Below are 21099 nucleotides of genomic sequence, written 5' to 3'. Positions count from 1 at the left end.
AATTCCTCTGTAGAACTGAATCAGCAGCTCTTTGGGCAGTTTGAGCTTTCTGGGTTGGCGCAGAAAAAAATTCCTTTGTTATGCGTTTTTGATGATGTTTTTGATGTTAGGTGTCCATTTTAAGTCTTGAGATATGATAGAACTTAGAAACCTGAAGGTCTTTACTGTTGATACTGGGTTGTCTAGTATTGTAAGACGTGGTAGTATAGGAAGGTTTCTCCTGAAATCTACCACCATTTCTATGGTTTTAAGTGTGTATAGTTCAAGATTGTTCCGGTTGCTGATGATAAAATAGAAAATAAAATAGAAAATAAAAATTGATAAAATAGAATTACCAGAAGGTATGGTTTTGCCAGCAAGAACTATGGAAGAATGTATAGATTTCATCTATCCAACAATTCTGCAAAACTGTTCTCAAAAAATTATATCTAAGTTCCCTTCAATAAAATGATGAGAAAAATCAGACATCAATCCTCCCATGGTCATTCTGTTTCTCTCTTTCGATAAAGAAGATTCTAATGGATCACAGGTTGTTTAGTAATAAATAGAGTGATAATCACCTTTGTCATGAACTATGTTTCTGTTGTCATTTTTCTCCCTGTTTTTTAGCATGCAGTGAAATGCCAGGATAGTGTGGGGCAGTGGTGGGTTTCAAATTTTTTTACTACCGGTTCTGTGGGTGTGGCTTGGTGGGCGTGTAGGGGAAGGATACTGTAAAATTTCCATTCCCACCCCACTCCAGGGGAAGGTTACTTCAAAATCCCCATTTCCTCCCAATCAGCTGGGACTCGGGAGGCAGAGAATAGATGGGGGTGGGGCTAGTTAGAGGTGGTATTTACTGGTTCTCTGAATTACTCAAAATTTCCGCTACCGGTTTTCCAGAACTGGTCAGAACCTGCTGAAACCCACCTCTGGTGTGGGGTCATTTTATTTATCACTTGTATCCACACTGGGAGAATATTATTAATTGGTTTGGAACAGTTCATGGTCATAATCTAGAGTTCTAGGTTACTTTCTTCTAAAGTTTTGTCCTCTTAAAACAGAATACTAGAAGTTGAAGTCCACATATCTTCAACTTGCCAAGTTTGAAAAACATTGAAGTAAATCTTTAGCTTTTAGTCAAGCTGCTGTTACAGCAATTTTTTCTTAAATGCTTACTTAATATTATTTTGAAGCGTGTACCGTATCAATGTTTTATATGCAGATCTTGGAAAATGGGTGCTGATTAAAACAATGTTTTTCACTTTCCTACAGTCCAAGGCTATCCAAGCTCCCAGGATGGATCTTAAAAGATGGAAGCCTTTTCTTGGACAAGGTAATGTACCAATGGGATTAGGATTCTCAGTGAATTTAACTAATTAGGCAATGAAACCATCTCCAAGCAAAATCCATTTACCCAGTGAAGAAAACAAAGCTGTCATCAAAATGAGCAGCATTTTCAAGTCCAATTTTGAGCAGGAAAATCAAATACGTTACAAAATATCATCCTTCCATTTACTTTTTTTCAGTTACCTCTCTTGGAAATTGTACCTTGTTTGATTAATATTCCCTGGTCTTATAACAAAGGAAAAATGCATTGGGACAATTACAGTTCCTTGTCTATTTCCAAGGTATTGCTTAAATTGTACTCGTATTAAGGGGGCGTGCCTGAGCTTGATAATACGTGGCCCTTGAAAGATTTAGTGAAGTCATCTCAAGTTTCCCTGTATGGCCAGATCTCATGCATTGGAAGATTTGTTTCAAGCCCCTTTGCCCAGCAGATTCCTTATGGTCCTTGGAAACTCTTGAAGGCACCTTTTAAGATTCCTCTGCAATGAACATCTCAAGAGTTTGGGAAAGATGTTGCTTTACAGAATATTTTAACTTTGGGACCTCTGTATATTCCTGCCTTTATCAAGATAATGGGTAATCGCCTTCCTGTTGCATCAAGAAGCGAGAGAAAGGTAAAGGAGTCTTTGCCCTAATTAACTTAAGAGATGAAAGGGTTGTTAAAGTAAACATAACCAGTAGGCAAGATTTCTGTAATACAAACGCCAGTTTTTCCTACCTTTTTAATGTACAGTAACTGCTAAGGGCTTGACAGATACGCCCCTTAAAGATCTGGAAGTCACCCCCTTAATTATCATGATTCACCTTGAACTTGGGTCTTCCCAGCACTAATTCATCATTTAACCACAACACCTGACTGACTCTGCAGTGACTCTGATCCTTGAGAGAATCCAAAGGGACACATAGTAAGAAGTTTAAAATTAGGACTTTCAGAGTAATTTGATTTAGCCTCGATAGGGAACATTCTAAGGAGCTAATTTGCTTAGAATGACAAATTACTTCCCTAGTTCTGCTCAGAACGGAGTTGGGGTTAAAGGTGAACACTTTATTTTGTAAGGAGAATGTTGGTCTTTGCTGCATTTTAGATGCAGTTATTTTAAATCCAGTGTTCATTGGGGCATTGAAATTCCCCTTGCTTACCCATTATTCATCTTCTAAATTCACTTGAGAAGGTTAAGGGCTTTCTGTCAGACACAATTGCTGATGTGTATAACTTGGCAAAGTTATTGAGAGTTTTTTAAGAACTGAATCCAAATTTTAATGCTGGATATTTGAAGGAGGAAGATAGTATGTTGTGTTTGGAAATCAAAGCTGTGATTTCATAGATGGAGAATCCTTCCTCCAAAAAAATCCCCTTCTCTTTAGAATTATACAGAGACATAGCACAACTTTTCTTTACTTCCACAGAGGTAAAATTAGTACAGTTTTCCATTTGTGGCAATAATTCCATTTCAGACCTATTTGCATGTGCTTCAATTAGTGATCCAGATGTTAAGAAAAGGGGCACAGGCTGCTTGAATTGACCTGAAAGTGAAGAATCTAGAATAATTATGTGGACATACTTTGCTAAGGAATTAAAAGCACAACTTCAGTCCTGAAAGCCAAATGAATGAAAAACGAGGATTTAGTTAGTAGAGAAAGCAAAGAATCTAAGAGCCAAGGAATAAAAATAATACAAATCAACAGGAGACAGAGGTAATTTTCAACTGTGCCCAGACAGAGTCTTTGGTTAAAAATGGACCGTATTTTGACTTTTAAGCCTTTGCTGAGGTCCAGTGTTGTTCAGCTCTAATGCCAGGTCAAGGAAGAAAGATTGGATTGGTAGTCGCCCAGTGGAGCTGCATCTCCTAGGATATATTTACCTCATCTGACTAACTGATGAATTATTTTGCAATTTTCTTCTAAAATGTTATAACACTACCCATTAACGCAGTGTTGAATGTCCTCGTGGTCTATTTGCTTACGGTTAAATTTCTATTTTCTTTCTACCCCATTTCCTAGGAGCTGAAAGACTGTTCTGGACGTGTATTTGTGGACTCTGTTCCTGAATTTTGTTTGCCAGAGGTGGGTCTCCTTATTGGACACAAGTTAAAGTATTTCTCTTAGTGCTTTGGTAGTTGATGGTGGAAGCATTGGTGTTCTAACCAGAAGTGCAGTATAACCCCAGAGAAATCTGATTGCTTACTAGTTCTGTATTCATGTCAAAGTGGCATCTGTGAGTTAGGGGTGGTCCAGAACATCTACCTTGAACAGGAGAAAATATTTCTAGAAGAATAATCATAAGCTCTTACTGAAATGCTATCTTTTCCCCCCAAAACATTTAGGGCAGGATTTCCCAAGTTGGGCAACTTTCAAGACATGTGGACCTCAGCTCCCAGAATTCCCCAGCCGGCATGGTTGGCTGGGGAATTCTGGGAAGTCCACATGTCTTAATGTTGCCAAGATTGGAAAACCCTGCATTAGAGCTTTTTGTCAAATTACATGTGACTCCTGTTTCAGTCTAAGGAAATCAGAATCCCAAATCTTAACTCTGCTTCTTTTCCCCCCGAAGCCAGTTTATGGATCTGCCCATTTTCTAATGTAATAAAATAATAATAGTCCCAACATGTTTATATCCTAATTTTCAAAAGAGCTCACGGATCCCATGCTGGAATGTCTTTCAGCAGCCCTATGAGATAGACCAGTTCATCACTCTTATTAGAATTGATTGAATCTGTATTATAAAGTTCAATTGTGGAATTCAGGTTGAAATGGTTGTTTTTCTCTACTCAACTAGTAGCCAAAAGTTAGGGTTCAAAGAAAGAAATGCCTGCTTTTGTCTGCAAAAGCTCCCTGGTTCAATTTCTGGTATTGCCTTTTTTATCAGGTTTTTTTTAAAAAAAATATTTTTCTTACCTAAGATACTAGAGAACTCCTGCCATTATTTAACACCCCAGTGGTTCCTTTAGTATAGGTACATTTATATGTTTAGGCTGTAATTATATCCTCATTGGTTATGAGTGAGTCCCACTGAAATTAGTAATACTCCTGTATGTGCCTGATTTGGCAAGAAGAATGGAATTGGGAATAGAATAGAATAGAATAGAATAGAATAGAATAGAATAGAATAGAATAGAATAGAATAGAATAGAATAGATTTTTTTTATTGGCCAAGTGTGATTGGACACACAAGGAATTTGTCTTGGTGCATATGCTCTCAGTATACATAAAAGAAAAGATGCATTCATCAAGAATCATAAGGTACAACACTTAATGGGAGTCATAGGGTACAAATAAGCAATCAGGAAACAATCAATATAAATATAAATTGTAAGGATACAAGCAACAAAGTTACAGTCATAGTATTGTAGTATACAGAGTTTGTATTGTTAATGTCTTTCCCTTAATTGACATTTCTTTTATCACACTTTGTATAATGTTGCGTGCTTCCAAGGTAGTAATATACTGGATCTGTATGTGTATATAGATATATATTTATGTCGCTATGGAAATTGCTTTTTGATTGTTTCCCCCATTATTTTCTTTCAAAGTGTAATGAGTTAAAATATATATAGTGCTTTTTCCCTTAACTGATATAAGGCAATTCATGTTTATTTCTGTTTCTGTTTATACTGTTTATTTCTGGCTAATGTCTTCTTCTGGCCATCAAGGATACCCAGGGTATCCAGAAAAGGAGTTAAAATCTGCAAGATAATGAGCATCTTAATCAGATTCCCATTCAATGGGACTCTGATTAAGAATAATCATGTTGTTTTGGGTGAGATAATCAAATGGAAGAAATCTCTCTATGTCAGATGGAAGTTTTGAAGTTAAAAATGAAGCTGATTTTGTTCTGATGAACTTTTTCAACTCCCCTCCCCTTAAATATAAATTTATTTCAATCTTTTCTAAATGTCAATCTTCCTACCTTTTAAGGCAGACTTATACAATCAGAAAGCCCAATGGCAAATTGAAGCTGTTAAAAGATTTGAGTATAGCCTTCAGGAACCTCTGGAAGCTATTACCAAACCTTAGTTTTTAACAATTTTAAATTATTAGAAGATATTTGGAGAGTAATCTGATTTATTTTTATTAACTTTATATAGTAATAAAGATTTATTTTAATTAAATCGAAATGTAAATCAAAATAAAAAAACAATTGCTACCAATCTGGCTTCCATTGAGGACCTGTATACTGCACGAGTCAAAAAGAGGGTTGTGAAAATATTTACAGACCCATCACATCCTGGACATAAACTGTTTCAACTCCTACCCTCAAAACGCTGCTATAGAGCACTGCACACCAAAACAACTAGACACAAGAACAGTTTTTCCCCGAACACCATCACTCTGCTAAACAAATAATTCCCTCAACACTGTCAAATTATTTAATAAGTCTGCATTACTAGTAATCTTCTCATTGTTCCCATCACCCATCTCCTTCCACTCATGGCTGTATGACTATAACTGTTGCTTGTATCCTTACGGTTTATATTGATATTGATTGTTTCTTGATTGCTTATTTGTACCCTATGACTATCATTAAGTTTTTTACCATTAATTGTTAAATTTGTATCCTATCATTAAGTGTTGTAAGTGTTGTACCTTCTTGATGAACGTATCTTTTCTTTTATGTACACTGAGAGCATATGCACCAAAGACAAATTCCTTGTGTGTCCAATCACAATTGGCCAATAAAAAATTCTATTCTATTCTATTCTATTCTATTCTATTCTATTCTATTCTATTCTATTCTATATAAAAGGAATAAAAACAAAGTTAATTTTTGTCCCAGCCTCATCCGTTATTTTTTAGAGTGTGACACCTAGTATGTATTTTGCCTCCAGGCTGGAGAAAGGTGTGCACCACATTGATTAATAGTTTTGAGATTGCTTTGATGGATCGGGTTAAGATCTGATTATCTTCACCTAGCAACTTGCTGGATGTTTCATAAATTCATAAGCAGGAAAAGAGATGGGTATTTAACAACTGTAAGCTGCCCAGAGTCACCTGGAGGTATATAAATTTAATAAATTATTATTATTGTTACTGTTTATCCCATTTTTAAAACAATGATTCTGCATATGAAGATTCCTTTGAATTAATAGACTAAAACCATTAGAATAAGCCTGTTCACTCATTAACTTGTTTGACCTTCCTTTTGATTGATTGATTGATTGATTATTTTGCGGTCAAATCATCTTCAATTCCTAGTGACCACATAGATTGATTTTCTTTGTGACGATCTATCCCTAGCCTTTATTTCAGGTCCCCTAATTGTGCACTCACTGCCAGTGTAAGTGAGTCCACCTGTCTTGCTGCTGGCTCTGCTCTTCTCTTTTCTTCCACCTTTCCAAGCATTAGAACTTTTTCCAGAGAGTTGAGTCTTTGCATAAAGTATCTGAAACAGAACAGTTTGAACCTAGTTATTTGTGCCTCAAGTGAGAAACCGAGATTCCCACCCCCTCCACCCCCCATGGTCGATTAAATTGTTTTCTTGGTTGTCCTTGGTATTCTCAAAAATCTTCTCCAACGCCAAAGTTCAAAAGCATTTTCCTATCCTGCTTCATTGATGCCAAACTTTTGCTTGCATAGAATGTCACGGGGACTGGTTTGCACAGTTCTAATCTTTGTAAGTATTGACATATCATGGCATCTAAATATTTTTTCCCAAGGCTAAAACTGATGCCCATTATTTTATTTTAGTGGCAGATTTCACAAGTTCATTAAGTTAAAGGGAACCAAACAACTGTTCTCTATGAGAAACTTTTCTAATATCCGTTTTAGCAAATCTCTCCAATTCTAGTCATGATTCTGCACTGTATTAATTTTAACAATCATTCATGGATGCAATTTTAATCTCAACATAAAAAGGAACCCCCCCAGGTCGGTAATTAGTTATCAGGAGGCATTTGGTTTTTAAACAGCCAATTTGATTGATTTCTCCACCATTAACTTCAAATCAGTAAGTTTAGATTTGTGTACGGATAATTTTTTCTGCTTGATGACTATTGAATGTTATTAGTTGCTCCATAATAACTGAGTTAGAGGTTAAGCTTCTGGTAAATTCTCCAGATTGAGTCCACCAATGTCCCAGCCATACCTGTAAATATTTCTTATTACAGGAAGCAAAATCTTTTTTCTTCAGCCTTGCAAATCCATTTTATCTGATTCTATTCCTGTACTCGCAGAATAGTCTGAAAACGATTAAGCTCATTTCCAACCCTGAAATTGGACAGGTTTTAGAGCTAGCAAGACAGAGGAATTAATTTCAGATGCTGTAAAGAAGAGAACATAACAAGAGTTTGAAAGTTCAGCCTTTCAGCTGCATCTTCATTTTCTGAGGATTTTCTGTAGACCTACTTTTCCTTCAGTGTGGAATTTTTTCTTTTTAATTATAATCCAGCAAAGTAGAAGGGCACTGCCTGGGGAAGTCTGCTGCATACCAAGATGGTACAATATTTCAGATTTCTAGGCAAAAAGGTTCTTTTGAACATGTGGCTTGGAGATTCTTATCCTACCTGTTAGGAACTCCTTGAATAGACTCATCTTAGGGGTGTTTGATTTAAGCAGTTGCTGAGAGGTCTTACATTCCCAGCCCCCCATACCCTCCAGAACAGGGGTCTTCAACCATGGCAACTTTAAGCCTGGTGGACTTCAACTCCCAGAATTCCCCAGCCAGCAAGAGTTGAAGTCCGCCAGGCTTAAAGTTGCCAAGGTTGGAGACTCCTGCTCCAGAACACTTTTTCACCTTGAATCCAAAGCACTGGCCAGTTCTAATGTGAGTGCAAATGTCTGGTTATTCTAAGACTTTGAGACAAAACCTGAATGGAGTCTTAAATTACCAGCAGTCTTTAGAAAAATATGTAATTGTATATATGTTTATACCCATATATACTATAAACATACAAATGTGGAAATTACTAAGTAAACAAAGTTACCATATTTGCTGTAGTTAATTAAGTGAACATCTGTCATATTTAAGTAAATGACCCCCTAATTTTAACATTAAAATTACTTTTTGCCCTGGGTTGTTCTGGCCTGGCCATTCATGCATGCCATTCAAAGGTCTCAAAGGCTACTCAAAGTATTCAACTTTGAAACTTTACAGGGAATGGATTATCCATTCTATTAGAATTTCTGCTAACAAAATTAATCGATAGGTAGGCTGGATATCTTTTATTCAGCATATTCTTATTCAGAAAGCCAATAATTTCACCGGTAATACACAGAAGGGGTAATTTCTTCGGAGTATTTCAGTCAGTGCCACCATCCAGTGAGTAGGAATTAATAACCACCTTGGGAAAAAATCAAAAGCAAAAAACAACACTGTCCCCATGTTAGAAAATTGACATTAAAGAGACACTAATTTGATGCCTAAATGGCACTACATGTGTGTACTTTTGTAGACATTTGTTCATGTAGGCTTTTTCGTTCCATGGACTTTAGTAATGCAATGTTTCGTTTGTGGCTATTCAGTTGTGAAAAGAAAAATCACTTTTTTCTTTTGTGTTCTCAGGTGGCTCTGAGGCATTCATAGAAATAAAGAGGATACACAGACTAGCAGTTTTCTTTGTAAGATGCCAAGTTCCTGTTTTTAATATTTTTTAATGAAAATGTCAAGTGGGGCCAGGAACTCATTGGACAGCAAGGGAGGTGTATGAAGGTTCCCTAGCTCCTCAAACACCATATTGGAGATCTGAGCTATATATAAATAAAATTAAGGTGAAAAACCAGATAATTCTTCACACTGTTTATATAGAACAGTGTGTTACGTAAATAGGAACTAACAATAATCTGAAGGCATATTCTGTCCGTGTTAGACTTCTCAGATTAATGATATGGTAGGTAAGATTTCTTTAATTCAAATATTACCATGTGGCGCATATGTGTGTGTGTGTGTGTGTGTCTTTGGTTATTCGGGTTTTCTCTTGCGTAAAATTGGAAGTGTCTTGGTGACGTTTCGACAAAGTCTCATTCGTCATCTTCAGGCTTCAGCTTGAAATTGCTTCCCAGAAGCAAATTGCTCCCAGAAGCACAAAGCTGAAGCCTGAAGATGACGAATGAGACTTCGTCGAAACGTCGCCAAGACACTTCCAATTTTACACGGGAGAAAACCCGAATAACCAAAGACCTACATACAAACACCCGCGAAAACCTCAGAAAACATCTATATATATATAGAACATGGAGAGGGCTAAGTTTAAAAAATCTATTTTTCCAAATGATTTCTGGGTCGTATTTTCAGATGGAACTGATTGACCTGTCTACAGTGGATGTGATCCTGATCTCCAATTATCACTGCATGATGGCCTTGCCCTACATCACAGAACACACTGGGTTCACTGGAACTGTGTATGCCACTGAGCCAACGGTGCAGATTGGCAGGTAAGAAAAATCCACTTAAGGCAGTGTTATTTAATCCTTTTCTTCCACTGCTGAAAGAAGTGGCAAAGGGAAAGAGAAGGGATAATGACAGCAGAGAAACATTGCTTCTCATGAACTTAAGGAACTTTTTTTTACTAAGTTTTTCATTTATAACACAATACAACAGAAAAACAGAAAACACATAATGTACCTTCCCTTTTTACAACTGTTTTGTAGCGGTGATCTCCTAATATTTACATTTTCTCCCAATTCCCTTTATAATATTTATATCCTTCTTGTCCCATTATCCCTTATTACTCTGTAATTCCTATCACTTATAATATTAAATTTGTATATTTTATACACTATTTTACATATATCTTCCACTTATTATTTCTCCCCTTTCATCACTATTCATTTTTTCTAGTCTCCAGCCACTTTTACCATTTATCCCATATTACATAATATTCTGTATCTTCCTTTTCTTTAATTTCTTTTGTTAATTTGTCCATCTCGGCACAATCTAAGATTATCAGTTCTTCCTCTGTTGTTGTATTTCCTTTTTTTCCAATTTTGTGCGTATGAAATTCTTAAGGAACTTTTAACTGGGTTGAAAATAAGCTAAAGAAGTCTTTGAAACTCTAAGCATATGCACAAGTTTAACTCCTTGTTTCCCAAAAGTTGAAAATCAATCTGGACTTGAGCATTTGGCAAAGTTATACGAGTGTTATGAGTGTTGCAGTACTGAAGAATGGTAGCCATGAAGATTATGGTCCTACCACTGTGAAGAAAAAGGAATCAAAACGAATCATTTGACAGTCCTCAAATTTTGCAAGTTGCTGAAGATTATTAGTGGGTCCAAGAGGGAGGGCTGCCTAAGCACTCACTGAGATTGAATAATAAAATCTTACAACTGGAGAGGGGCTTGTAAGCCTTAGAGACCCATTCTTTATAGGAAATCCATAGGCCTCAGTCTCCCCGTGCTTAAAGAACTCTAGTAGAATGGGGGAATGTTTATCTGGTTCCTTCCTTTCCCTGCCCATCCATTTGGTAATGTATTTGTCATCATGTTATTTAACTTAATGCTTAACCAGAATCTACCTGTTGATATCTTCCAATCTAACTGTTCAAGCTAGTTCTGCCCTGTGAAGTCTGCCTCCTAGATATTTGATCTGTATCATATCACTGCACTGTATCATCATCACTGCACACCAGAACAACTAGACACTGTATCATCATCACTGCACACCAGAACAACTAGACACAAGAGCAGTTTTTTCCCGAAGGCCATCACTCTGCTAAACAAATAATTCCATCAACACTGTCAGACTATTTACTGAATCTGCACTACTATTAATCGTTTCATAGTTCCCATCACCAATCTCTTTCCACTTATGACTGTATGACTATAACTTGTTGCTGGCAATTCTTATGATTTATATTGATATATTGATCATCAATTGTGTTGTAAATGTTGTACCTTGATGAACGTATCTTTTCTTTTATGTACTCTGAGAGCATATGCACCAAGACAAATTCCTTGTGTGTCCAATCACACTTGGCCAATAAAATTCTATTCTATTCTATTCTATTCTATTCTATTCTATATTTCCAATCTGGTATTTTGCTTCTGCATATTAAGTATTTTAATATCTTTCAGCCTTTCCTCATAGGATTTATTTCCCGTGTGGTCCACCACTTTTGGCATCTTCTGAAACCACCCACCTTTTAACTCTGCATCTAGTAACTAGAGAAAGACACTAAATGAAGTCAGACATAAACAGAATGATTTAGAAATGGTATGCCTTGTGATTTTGCAAGAATGGCCCCATCAGTAATGGCTTTAGAGCAGTTACTAAATGCTTTGAGAAGGAAGGACTCACTGGAGAAGAGACTAATGCTGGGAAAGATTGAGGGCAAAAGAAGAAGGGGATGGCTGGAATAAGAGAATGAGGTGGCTGGATGGAATCAGATGAAGTAGTAGGTGTGAGCTTAAATGGACTCCAGAGGATGGTAGAGGACAGGAAGGCCTGGAGAAACGTTGCCCATGGGGTTGCGATGGGTAGGACAGGACTTCGCATCTAACAGCAACAACAAATGCTTTCTTGTTTACTTTGGGTACTAATTGAGTTAGGATGTTACCAGAGCCATTATGTTTTATAAGAAGTGCAGATGTGGCACTCAGAATTGTGGGTGAATTTCAGAATTTCTTCAAAATTTGCTGCCACACATGGGAATAAATTAAAATATGGGGAATAGAACTTTTTAAGTACCACAATTTCAAGTCTATTTACAAAGAAATTAAAATTTGTTTTTGTCCCATCCTACTTTCTGGCACATGATTCAGCGGGTAACTGCTTCTCTTAGCTCAAAGAACTGTAGCTGAGATATTTGCTTTCAATAGTAAATTACAAACTTTTACTATTGTTACTGTTAGGGAATTTTGCATGTAGCAAAACGAATATGTGCAAATCAGATGCACATGTGATCTTTGAGCAAATGCAGCAATTAGTGGATTCAAGAGAAGAAAATAACAGGTGCTGCCTGTGTTCTGTGTCACTTCTAGTCACTTCAGAAAAAGAGACCAACAACTTGTTGATTCTAAACTTGCATTTGGGATATGGCAAAATAAAGAACCAACTATAAATAATTAAAGTTGAATGGATAGTGCAACAACCATGGTACAACGGACAAAAACTATTGACATTAAAACAATAATAAGTAGTGCTGATGGCTAGGTACTCTGACAGTACTCTGACCAGTTCATTTCTTCTAAGAGAGTCTTTCAGGATAGGATCATTTTTCACATTTGGGCTTTGTATTGGGCAATTTACTGGTACTGTCACAATGTTGATGGTTGGGTAGTGATTTGACAGTCAGATCAACATTGGCATCCATCCATCAATGGTTCCATGGGAGTAATTCCACTTAATTTAATCAATGGAGGAAACAGGTAAAAGAATTAGACTCTGACCCTTCAATGGTCATCTGAGATCTCTTATTCCTGGCAGCCTCTGCTCCCTTTCTAGAACAGATGAATTCTGTAACCAATGTGCCAGGGTAATGGCAGTAAAGCTTAATGAAACAAGCCACAGTGTAGCTGCTATGAAAACCTGAAATGGAATAGCTGACAAAATTTACCCGAGGAGATAACTTGTAATTATTTTAAATAAATTAATATTGTCACATAGCCTAAAATCATATTTGCCTCTGTTGCAGCAGTATCACCTAGCTGGTCTTGTGTTCACTGATCAGTTAGGTAAATATTCATCCACTCTGTTAAGAATGCTTCATTTGGGGAAGCATTCTTCAAAGAAGAATTGGTCAAGTTTGAGAAATCAAACCATGCATGATTCAGCTGTTTGGAAAATCCTCAGAAACTTATTCTAGTGCAGGGGTTTCCAACCTTGACTACTTTAAGTCTGGTGGACTTCAACTCCCAGAATTCCTCAGCCAGCAAATCTTTGCTTTGCTGGCTGGGGAATTCTGGGAGTTGAAATCTACCAGACTTAAAGTAGCCAAGGTTGGAGACCCTTGTTCTAGTGTGTCAGCCTGCTGTGTTTTCATTTTGAGGACTTCAGCTGCCGTTTTCCATTTTCAGGCTTCTTATGGAGGAATTGGTCAACTTTATAGAGCGAGTGCCAAAGGCTCAGTCTGCCTCCTTGTGGAAGAATAAGGAGGTGCAACGGTAAGTTCACTCTTCCACTTTCCCATCTTCATCTTCCTCATCCTTTTGAAAGGCGTCTCTAGGAGCTCACTAATTCTTTTATAGTTCGTTTCCTTATTCTATCCACAGCCCTCATGAGTTTGGCCATCATCAGGCAAGCTTATCTGGGAAAGGATTTCTCAAGACAGCAAAGAAAACTCTGCCAGGCTATGTGAGGGTGTTTCAGTTTGAGGTGACTGAGGCAAGGGATGGGATTCTACCAGTGCAGATGACATATTCAGAACATCGGCAGCCATCCTGCAGATCTAGAATAAAACAAGGCATTGCTCTGTTGGCTGAAGGGTCAGCAAAGGCAAGGATTAAAAAAAGCTAGCTCAAATGTTACTTCATCGAAAAAACAATATGCTGGGACAAAAAAAAGGGGGGGGGGGCTTCAGGTCACGTGGTTAGTTAGAAGACCCTAATATGCCTCATACGCTATCAGTCAGCTTCAGGGCCATTGTCTCCAGAGTTTCTTTCAGGATGGAATTTTTGGGTCCAAAGACAGCAGTGCAACCAGTGGTGGAATTCAAATTTTTTTACTACCGGTTCTGTGGGCGTGGCATGGCTTGGTGCGTGTGGCTTGGTGGGCGTGGCAGGGGGAGGAAACTGCAAAATCCCCATTCCCGCCCCACTCCAGGGGAAGGTGACTCAAAATCCCCATTTCCTCCCAATCAGCTGGGACTCGGGAGGCAGAGAATGGATGGGGGCGGGGCCAGTCAGAGGTGGTATTTACCGGTTCTCCGAACTACTCAAAATTTCTGCTACCGGTTCTGCAGAACTGGTCAGAATACCACCTCTGCAGTAGAGTGCAACCTCCAGAAGCTCAGAAGGCAGATGAGCCCCTGGTTCTGCAGAAAGGGATGCATTTGGGTTTGTTCTAAAAAACAAGTCTCCTTCCTCCTACAGCATATTTATTTATTAGCTTTCCTTTTCATTATCAAGCGATTCAAAGTGGCTTACAATGCCATAAACAACGGTATAAAACAATTAAAAAATTTAAAAGATTAAAACATTGGGCACTGAAAGTTAAAACATTAAAACTGATAAATGGGGGGGGGGGTTTCCTTGGTGCTCTCTGAGCTTGCTTGTTTTCTTGCAGATGTTTCATTACCCTAACTAGGCGACATCATCGCTTCATGGCATAGGGCCGGGCTATTTACGGGACCGCCTACTGCTACCGAATACCTCTCACCGACCCGTGCGCTCTCACAGAGAGGGACTCCTCAGGGTGCCGTCAGCTAGGCAGTGCCGTCTGGCGACACCCAGGGGAAGGGCCTTCTCTGTGGGGGCTCCCACCCTCTGGAACGAACTCCCTCCAGGACTTCGTCAACTTCCGGACCTCCGAACCTTTCGTCGCGAGCTTAAAACACACTTATTCATCTGCGCGGGACTGGATTAGATTTTAAATTTACTGGTTTTAATGGGTTTTTATTATTTATACTGTTTTTTAATAATTTGGCTATAGAATAAGTTTTTTAATCGTTGTTTTAGTCTGTATTTATATGTATTTTAATTGCCTGTGAACCGCCCTGAGTCCCTAGGGAGATAGGGCGGTATATAAATATGAAAAATAAATAAATAAATAAATAAATAGTGTCTTCGAACAATCAGGGATGTGACCATAGATGAGAATGAAATCATGGTCTCCTTGGATGTCATAACCCTGTTCTTGTCTATAGATCCAGAATTAGCCAAAGAATCCATGACTGCATTGCTTCACAGTACACCTGATTGAATTGAAGACACAAAGATGAAAACTCCCAGGATTATGGGGATCTCATAAACCTCTGCTTAACTACATACAGTGCTTCCAATTTCATGGCCCAATTTAGCATCAGATTAAAGCGACACCTGTGGGATCACCGCTTTCAGGACTTATAGCGGAGGTCATCATGCAATGTCTAGAAGCCACAGCTCTTCCCCACTAGCACTGATGATGTTAACATAGTTAGAGAAATGAAATGTCTGCAAGAAAACAAGCAAGCTGTCATGGTTCCAGAAAAACCTCTTCTGCATAAAAAAACTCAGAAGCCATTGTCTTTCAGAGTTCTTTACTAGCATGAGGAAACTGGCACACGATGAGTGAAATTCCAAAACTGAACTTCCGGATTCATTTCCCAGTTATACAAACCCCAAGAGTCCCACCCCCCTGACCCCTTTGATGGTCACATGGTCCCACGTTCTCCCAGTTCATTCGAATATCTTCTCGCCACTCTTCCTGCAGATGTGAACACCATCCGACCTTGACCGCTTGAAGAATGTTACCATACCCCTCAACCCCCCTTCTTCCCCTCAGGGGAAAAATGTGGCAGCATCTGGAACCCTAAAGTCTAGTATGGTTTCCAGGCCTGACACAAGCTCAGAAAGCACCAAGGACCCCTCATTTCAACTCTGAGCTACAAATATTCTGCTTTATGGATAACAGTGTGAATAAAAAGAACCAGTAAATAGACTACTGGGATCTTCTTCTGATCTACTAGCCACCTTCAAAATGGGATGCTCTCATCGAGGCCTCAAGCCAGTTGGCAGAGCCAGGTTTTCGAGCCTTTCAGAAAGACAAGAAGTTGGGGGCAGATCTCACCACAAGAGCATGATATTTCAAAGTGTGGGAGCCACGCAGGCTCTTCTCCTGGACCCCGCTAGTTGCAATTTCTTAGCTGATGGGATCTGGAAGGTGGGGTGGGGACATGCCCCTTCTGCCGGAGAGAATGGGCCTGGCCAATGGACCCATGCCATAAAGGCTTAAAAGGTAATAACCAACACCTTGAATTGAAGGGCCGGGATTGCTCAGGCAATAGAGAAGCCTGTTATTAGAACACAAAGCCTGCAATTACTGCAGGTTCGAGCCCGGCCCAAGGTTGACTCAGCCTTCCACCCTTTATAAGGTAGGTAAAATGAGGACCCAGATTGTTGGGGGGGCAATAAGTTGACTTTGTAAAAAAATATATATATACAAATAGAATGAGACTATTGCCTTATACATTGTAAGCCGCCCTGAGTCTTCGGAGAAGGGCGGGGTATAAATGTAAACAAACAAAAAAAAAAACTTGGAAGCAAACTGACAAACAGTGCAGTTCATGTAACAGTGGTGTTACATGGGTCACTCCTAAGACTGTGCTGCTGCATGTTCTGCCAACCGCAGCTTCAGAACGCTCTTCAAGGGTAGCCCATGTAGAATACATTGCAGTAGTCAAAGTGTGTGATGATCAGGACTGAGCACAGGACCTCACAGTCTAGAAAGGGCACAACTGGCTTACAATATGATCTTCTTAGCATCCATACTCTCATTCTCAACATAGGTGGTCTCATTCTCTAAATGTGGGATATCCATTATCACACCAGCTATTTCTATACAGGTAGTCCTCAACTTACAACAGTTCTCTTAGTGACTGTTCAAACTTACAGCGGCATTGAAAAAAGTGACTTATAACCATTTTTCACACTTATATGACCATTGCAACATCCCCACGGTCACATGATTTGCATTCGGATGCTTGGCAACTGACTCACATTTATAACAATTGCAGTGTCCCAGGGTCATGTGATCCCCTTTTGTGAACTTCTGACAAGCGAAGTCAATGGGGAAGCCAGATTCACTTAACTATGGTGTTATTCATTTAACAACTGCAGTGATTCACTTAACAAATGTGTCAGGAAAAGTCATAAAAATGGGGCAAAGCTCACTTAACACATTTCTCACTTAGCAACAGAAATTTTGGGCTCAGTTGTGGTCATACGTTGAGGACTACCTGTACTTGGCAATGTCATTTTTGTCATGCCTTAGTTACTTAATTTCTTCATGTTTGGATTACTGTGTATGGTTATCTTCAGAAATTTTAATCCAGTCAAGGATGTTACAAACTAGCTTAATTAGGGTTCATTATAAGTAGCGTGAAGGTCTCTTGTTAAAACAGTTTTACTGATTCCTAATGAGTTTCCAGTTCAGCAAATGATAAGTAAAGCCCTATGCAACTGGGGATTGGGCTGCTGAAAGATATCTTTCTTTAGCATTCTCCTCAAGCTTTTATTCAGAAAAGCTGTTTTCTGAATTTAGAAAAAAATCCTTTCCATCAAAAAATGTACTTATCCTGTGTACGCTTGGCAAAAATTGATTTAAATGGCAGCTTACGTATATATGAATTAGCAGCATTCTGTCTTTAAAACGTCTCTTCTCCCTGGAAAAATCGAGGGCTTAAAACCAGAAGGCCCTCCACCTCATATATCAGCCCTTTCCACTTCTTCAGCCAGGTAGATCAACTGAAGGCATTGCTACCTAAACTCCTTCATTTGTGTGATTTCTACTGGTGTAATGTCTCAGAATCAGATTGTTATTCCTTGAATTAGGTTTGATTAGCACAATGCTGGCATTTAGCTTTTATTGCAAGACTTGTGTTGGTTCTGTACTGCTTAGTGGTGCCATGTGGAACTAGGCATATATTGACTTAAAGATTTTGCTGAGAATGTGGCACTTTGTACATGTCACCAGTGACTTCGGAAACTCAACAGTGTCAGTGCCCATAAATCAGCAGGAATTTCCCTGCAGTCTTGTTCTCAGAGCTGTTTTCGTCAATGGCAACCATGAGTAGGCGTAGTCTTATTGTGTGTTACTGTCTGTGACCATACTAGAACCTCTTTCCTGAGGGCAATGATGTCTATAAAATACAACGTTAACATGACTGTTCTTTTTGTTTTCAGTTAGCTGTAGTGACTGTGCTGGGCTGCCACACTCTCTGACTCCCATAACTGTCATGAGTGTTGCTTTATTGCAAGATGAAGTGCAGCTTAGTTGCTTCAGTCCTAAATAGGCTGCATACAATTGAGTTGCTATCTTTATTGGGTAAAGCTATAAGCTTTGGAGTTCTTGGGGAAAAATGCTTTGTAGAAAAATATACTAAGTGCACCGGAATAGTTTATGTTTCCACCCCATTACTCTGTGCAATGAGAGCCAACTGCTGACAACATCAAACCCTTTGAGGCTTTGTAAATCAAATGGTGTCATAATGGATTATAATAAAGGTAATGCTTTCCACTCCCCTTCTTCAATAATGGCACATTCTCTATAAATGTTGGAGAGATTTGTTGGAAAGCCAAAGGGGACACATTGGGATCTTATCTTACTTAATTGCAAGATTGACTTGCCTCACACGGGGCAAGACTGACTAGCCTCACATGGAATTATATCGGTGGAAAAAGAAGAAGAGCCCGGGTGGCACAGTGGCTAGAATGCAGTATTGCAGGCTAATTCTGTCCATGGTCTGGAGTTCAATCCTGTCAGCTGAAGGTTGACGGAGTCTTCAATCCTTCCGAGGTCGGTAAAATGAGGACCCAGATTGTACTCTGTAAATCACTTAGTGCTTTAAAGCACTATGGAGTGGTATGTAAGTCTAAGTGCTATTGCTGTTGTTATCTAGACTGTTTGAAAGGCAAGTAAAAGGAAAATAGGAAATGGACACTGGATGATAGAACCAGAAGAGATTTCCTTGGGATCTGAACTAGAGCAACAGAAAGAAAGCTGAATGACAACAAATAACAATTTTCCGTAACTCAGACAGAATTCTTAGTATAATCTTCTGTGCCTTCTGGCCTGAAGATGTTAGTCTCCCATCAGTGTTAAATGACACTCTCGTGTTTCTATCCTCAGATAATCCTAAAAATGAGAAATTATCATGATGACTCTAATCAATATCCAACAGAAATTGAGAAATTCAAATACCAGAGTCAGTAGCATAATTAACCCTTGTTATATTATTATGTGATGTTATAATCCTGTGTGAAACACAAACTCTCTTCATAAAAAAGTACTTCAGCCTTCAATGTGGGGTCCAAGGTCTTGATTTGTAAGCTCCACTTAACCAGATATGATTTAATTTTACCAAATAAGAACACGCCAAATATGTGCCGGAGTCTAGTTCCTGTAAGATTTCAGACAAGGCAGAATACTGTTGAGGTGATGAAATTAGAGCAGAGTACTTGTTGAGGCAAGAATCAGCAGTTCCCAGGCAAGAACAAACTTTTATATCAAAATTGAGTCTCGGTTTCAAAGCTGTTGAATGTCTATGCCATGACACAGATTACCCTGCATCTTTTACTGAGTCATGTTGGATCCTGCTTAATCCCCTAGCAAATATCTACCTATGGATGTGGTCTGCAGAAATCTCATTGCCATCACCTACCTTGAAGGGAACATCTCGATCTGGAATTCACCCACCTTTTTTTCTATTACTTCTATTTCAACTTTCAGAACAGTAGGAAGAAAACCTTTGGCCTTAAACACAGTATCAATACGATATCTTCTTCCTTGATAATACATTGTCAGACCATCTGGAACTTCCCATTTAAATTGAATCTGGCACTTCTTAAGTTCTTGTGTAAAAAATATAAAGTCTTTCCTATCCCTTAACATCTTGGGAGGAATCTCTTTCAAAACCTTGGAATTCTCCCACCTTATCTAGTGTGTAGAGATGGGGCTTTCAAATCCTGTATTTCTGGCAAAGAAAAGAATTAATCTCTTTTAAAGCAACACCAACTGGAATCAGCCCAAGCGAAAGGAAAAGTACCACTGTAAATTTATGCCCCCAAACTACAGAATCAGCTCGAAACAATACTGTGATTGACAGTATCGAAAGCTGCCGAGAGTTCAAGGAGCACAAGGATGGATACCTATCACTATCCCAATTCTGTCACAGGTCAACTAAAAACGACCAAAGCTGCCGCTATATTAAATCCATGCCTGAAACTTGCCTGGAATTAGAATTAAAAATGAGTACAATGAAAATACTTAATAATATGCAATTACCCAATGTTACTTAGTGCTTGAGATGATTTGATGTCTAAAACTAAAATCCCCTCAAGTGTTCCAGCAAAGAAGTAACTTAGAAAGTCACTTCAAAAGCAGCTCTCTCCTTCATAAAACCGGATAACTGGTCTTTTATGGATCAGTGTTATTCAAAAGTCATAAAGTGGAGTATAAAGTCCATGAAGCAATTTTTACAGTGGTTGGAAATAAACATTGGAATCCCCCAATGATTTCCATTTTTAACATGTTCATAAACCTTTGGAATTAGGAAAGAAAGAATTAAGTGGCTAAGTCTCTTGGTATCAGCACAGCATTTATAATTATGTATAATTATGTAACCCCACTGCCAATGAAGAGCTTCATTCAAATCTCCAGATGACAAATAATCCAAATTTCTCTGGAAATAGCAGATGAATTTAGGAGCGACTGTGTTTCACTAATCATCTGTAATGCTATGCTTAAAATACTAGATACAATGTTTTTTTTGTGTGTGTGTGGTTTTTTTTTCTATTCCTTAAGTTTTTGTTATTACTCAGAAGAGGACCAAACGTTTCTTGCTTTCTGTTGGGATATATTGGGATGGCAGTTTGCATACTATGTGCACAGGCAATCTTGGCAGAAGCCATCATTAATGCTTCCTTTGGTGTCTTAAATTATAGGAAGAAGGTCATTGACCCAACAGCTTCCCTGATAAATTAAGTTCTTTTAAATAAGCAAATCGGCAAAACTTGACCAATTTCCATAAATCATTGGAAATGAGCTGGAATGAGCTTTTGATTTAGTATCTGTTTAATATACAAAATAAGGACCCTATTCTTCTTCCACTCTTTGGCAGCTTTCACTGCATTCCTGCCTGGTTTCCTAGTACGGCAAGAGATTTATGTCTCAGGAGATAACCATTCTTTTTATGTGCTACAAA

The 21099-nt window shown here is 38.5% G+C and overlaps 1 protein-coding gene across 2 annotated transcripts in view; it reads left to right on the top strand.

Annotated features, from left to right (window-relative positions):
• The window catches only part of INTS9 (integrator complex subunit 9), an 86382-nt gene that overhangs the window by 18185 nt on the left and 47098 nt on the right, over positions 1-21099 (top strand). Inside the window, exons 3-6 of one of the 2 annotated variants that reach the window (XM_058164809.1) lie at positions 1255-1315; positions 3331-3393; positions 9557-9696; positions 13277-13363. In XM_058164809.1, coding sequence (XP_058020792.1) covers positions 1255-1315; positions 3331-3393; positions 9557-9696; positions 13277-13363 — 351 coding nt within the window. The remainder of the gene's footprint in view (positions 1-1254; positions 1316-3330; positions 3394-9556; positions 9697-13276; positions 13364-21099) is intronic. The other variant, XM_058164810.1, reaches the window with a different exon arrangement.

Source organism: Ahaetulla prasina, chromosome 1, assembly GCF_028640845.1.
Source record: "Ahaetulla prasina isolate Xishuangbanna chromosome 1, ASM2864084v1, whole genome shotgun sequence".
NCBI lineage: Eukaryota > Metazoa > Chordata > Lepidosauria > Squamata > Colubridae > Ahaetulla > Ahaetulla prasina.
Note: the sequence above shows the minus strand (reverse complement) of the source record. Positions and strands in the feature narration are given on the sequence as shown.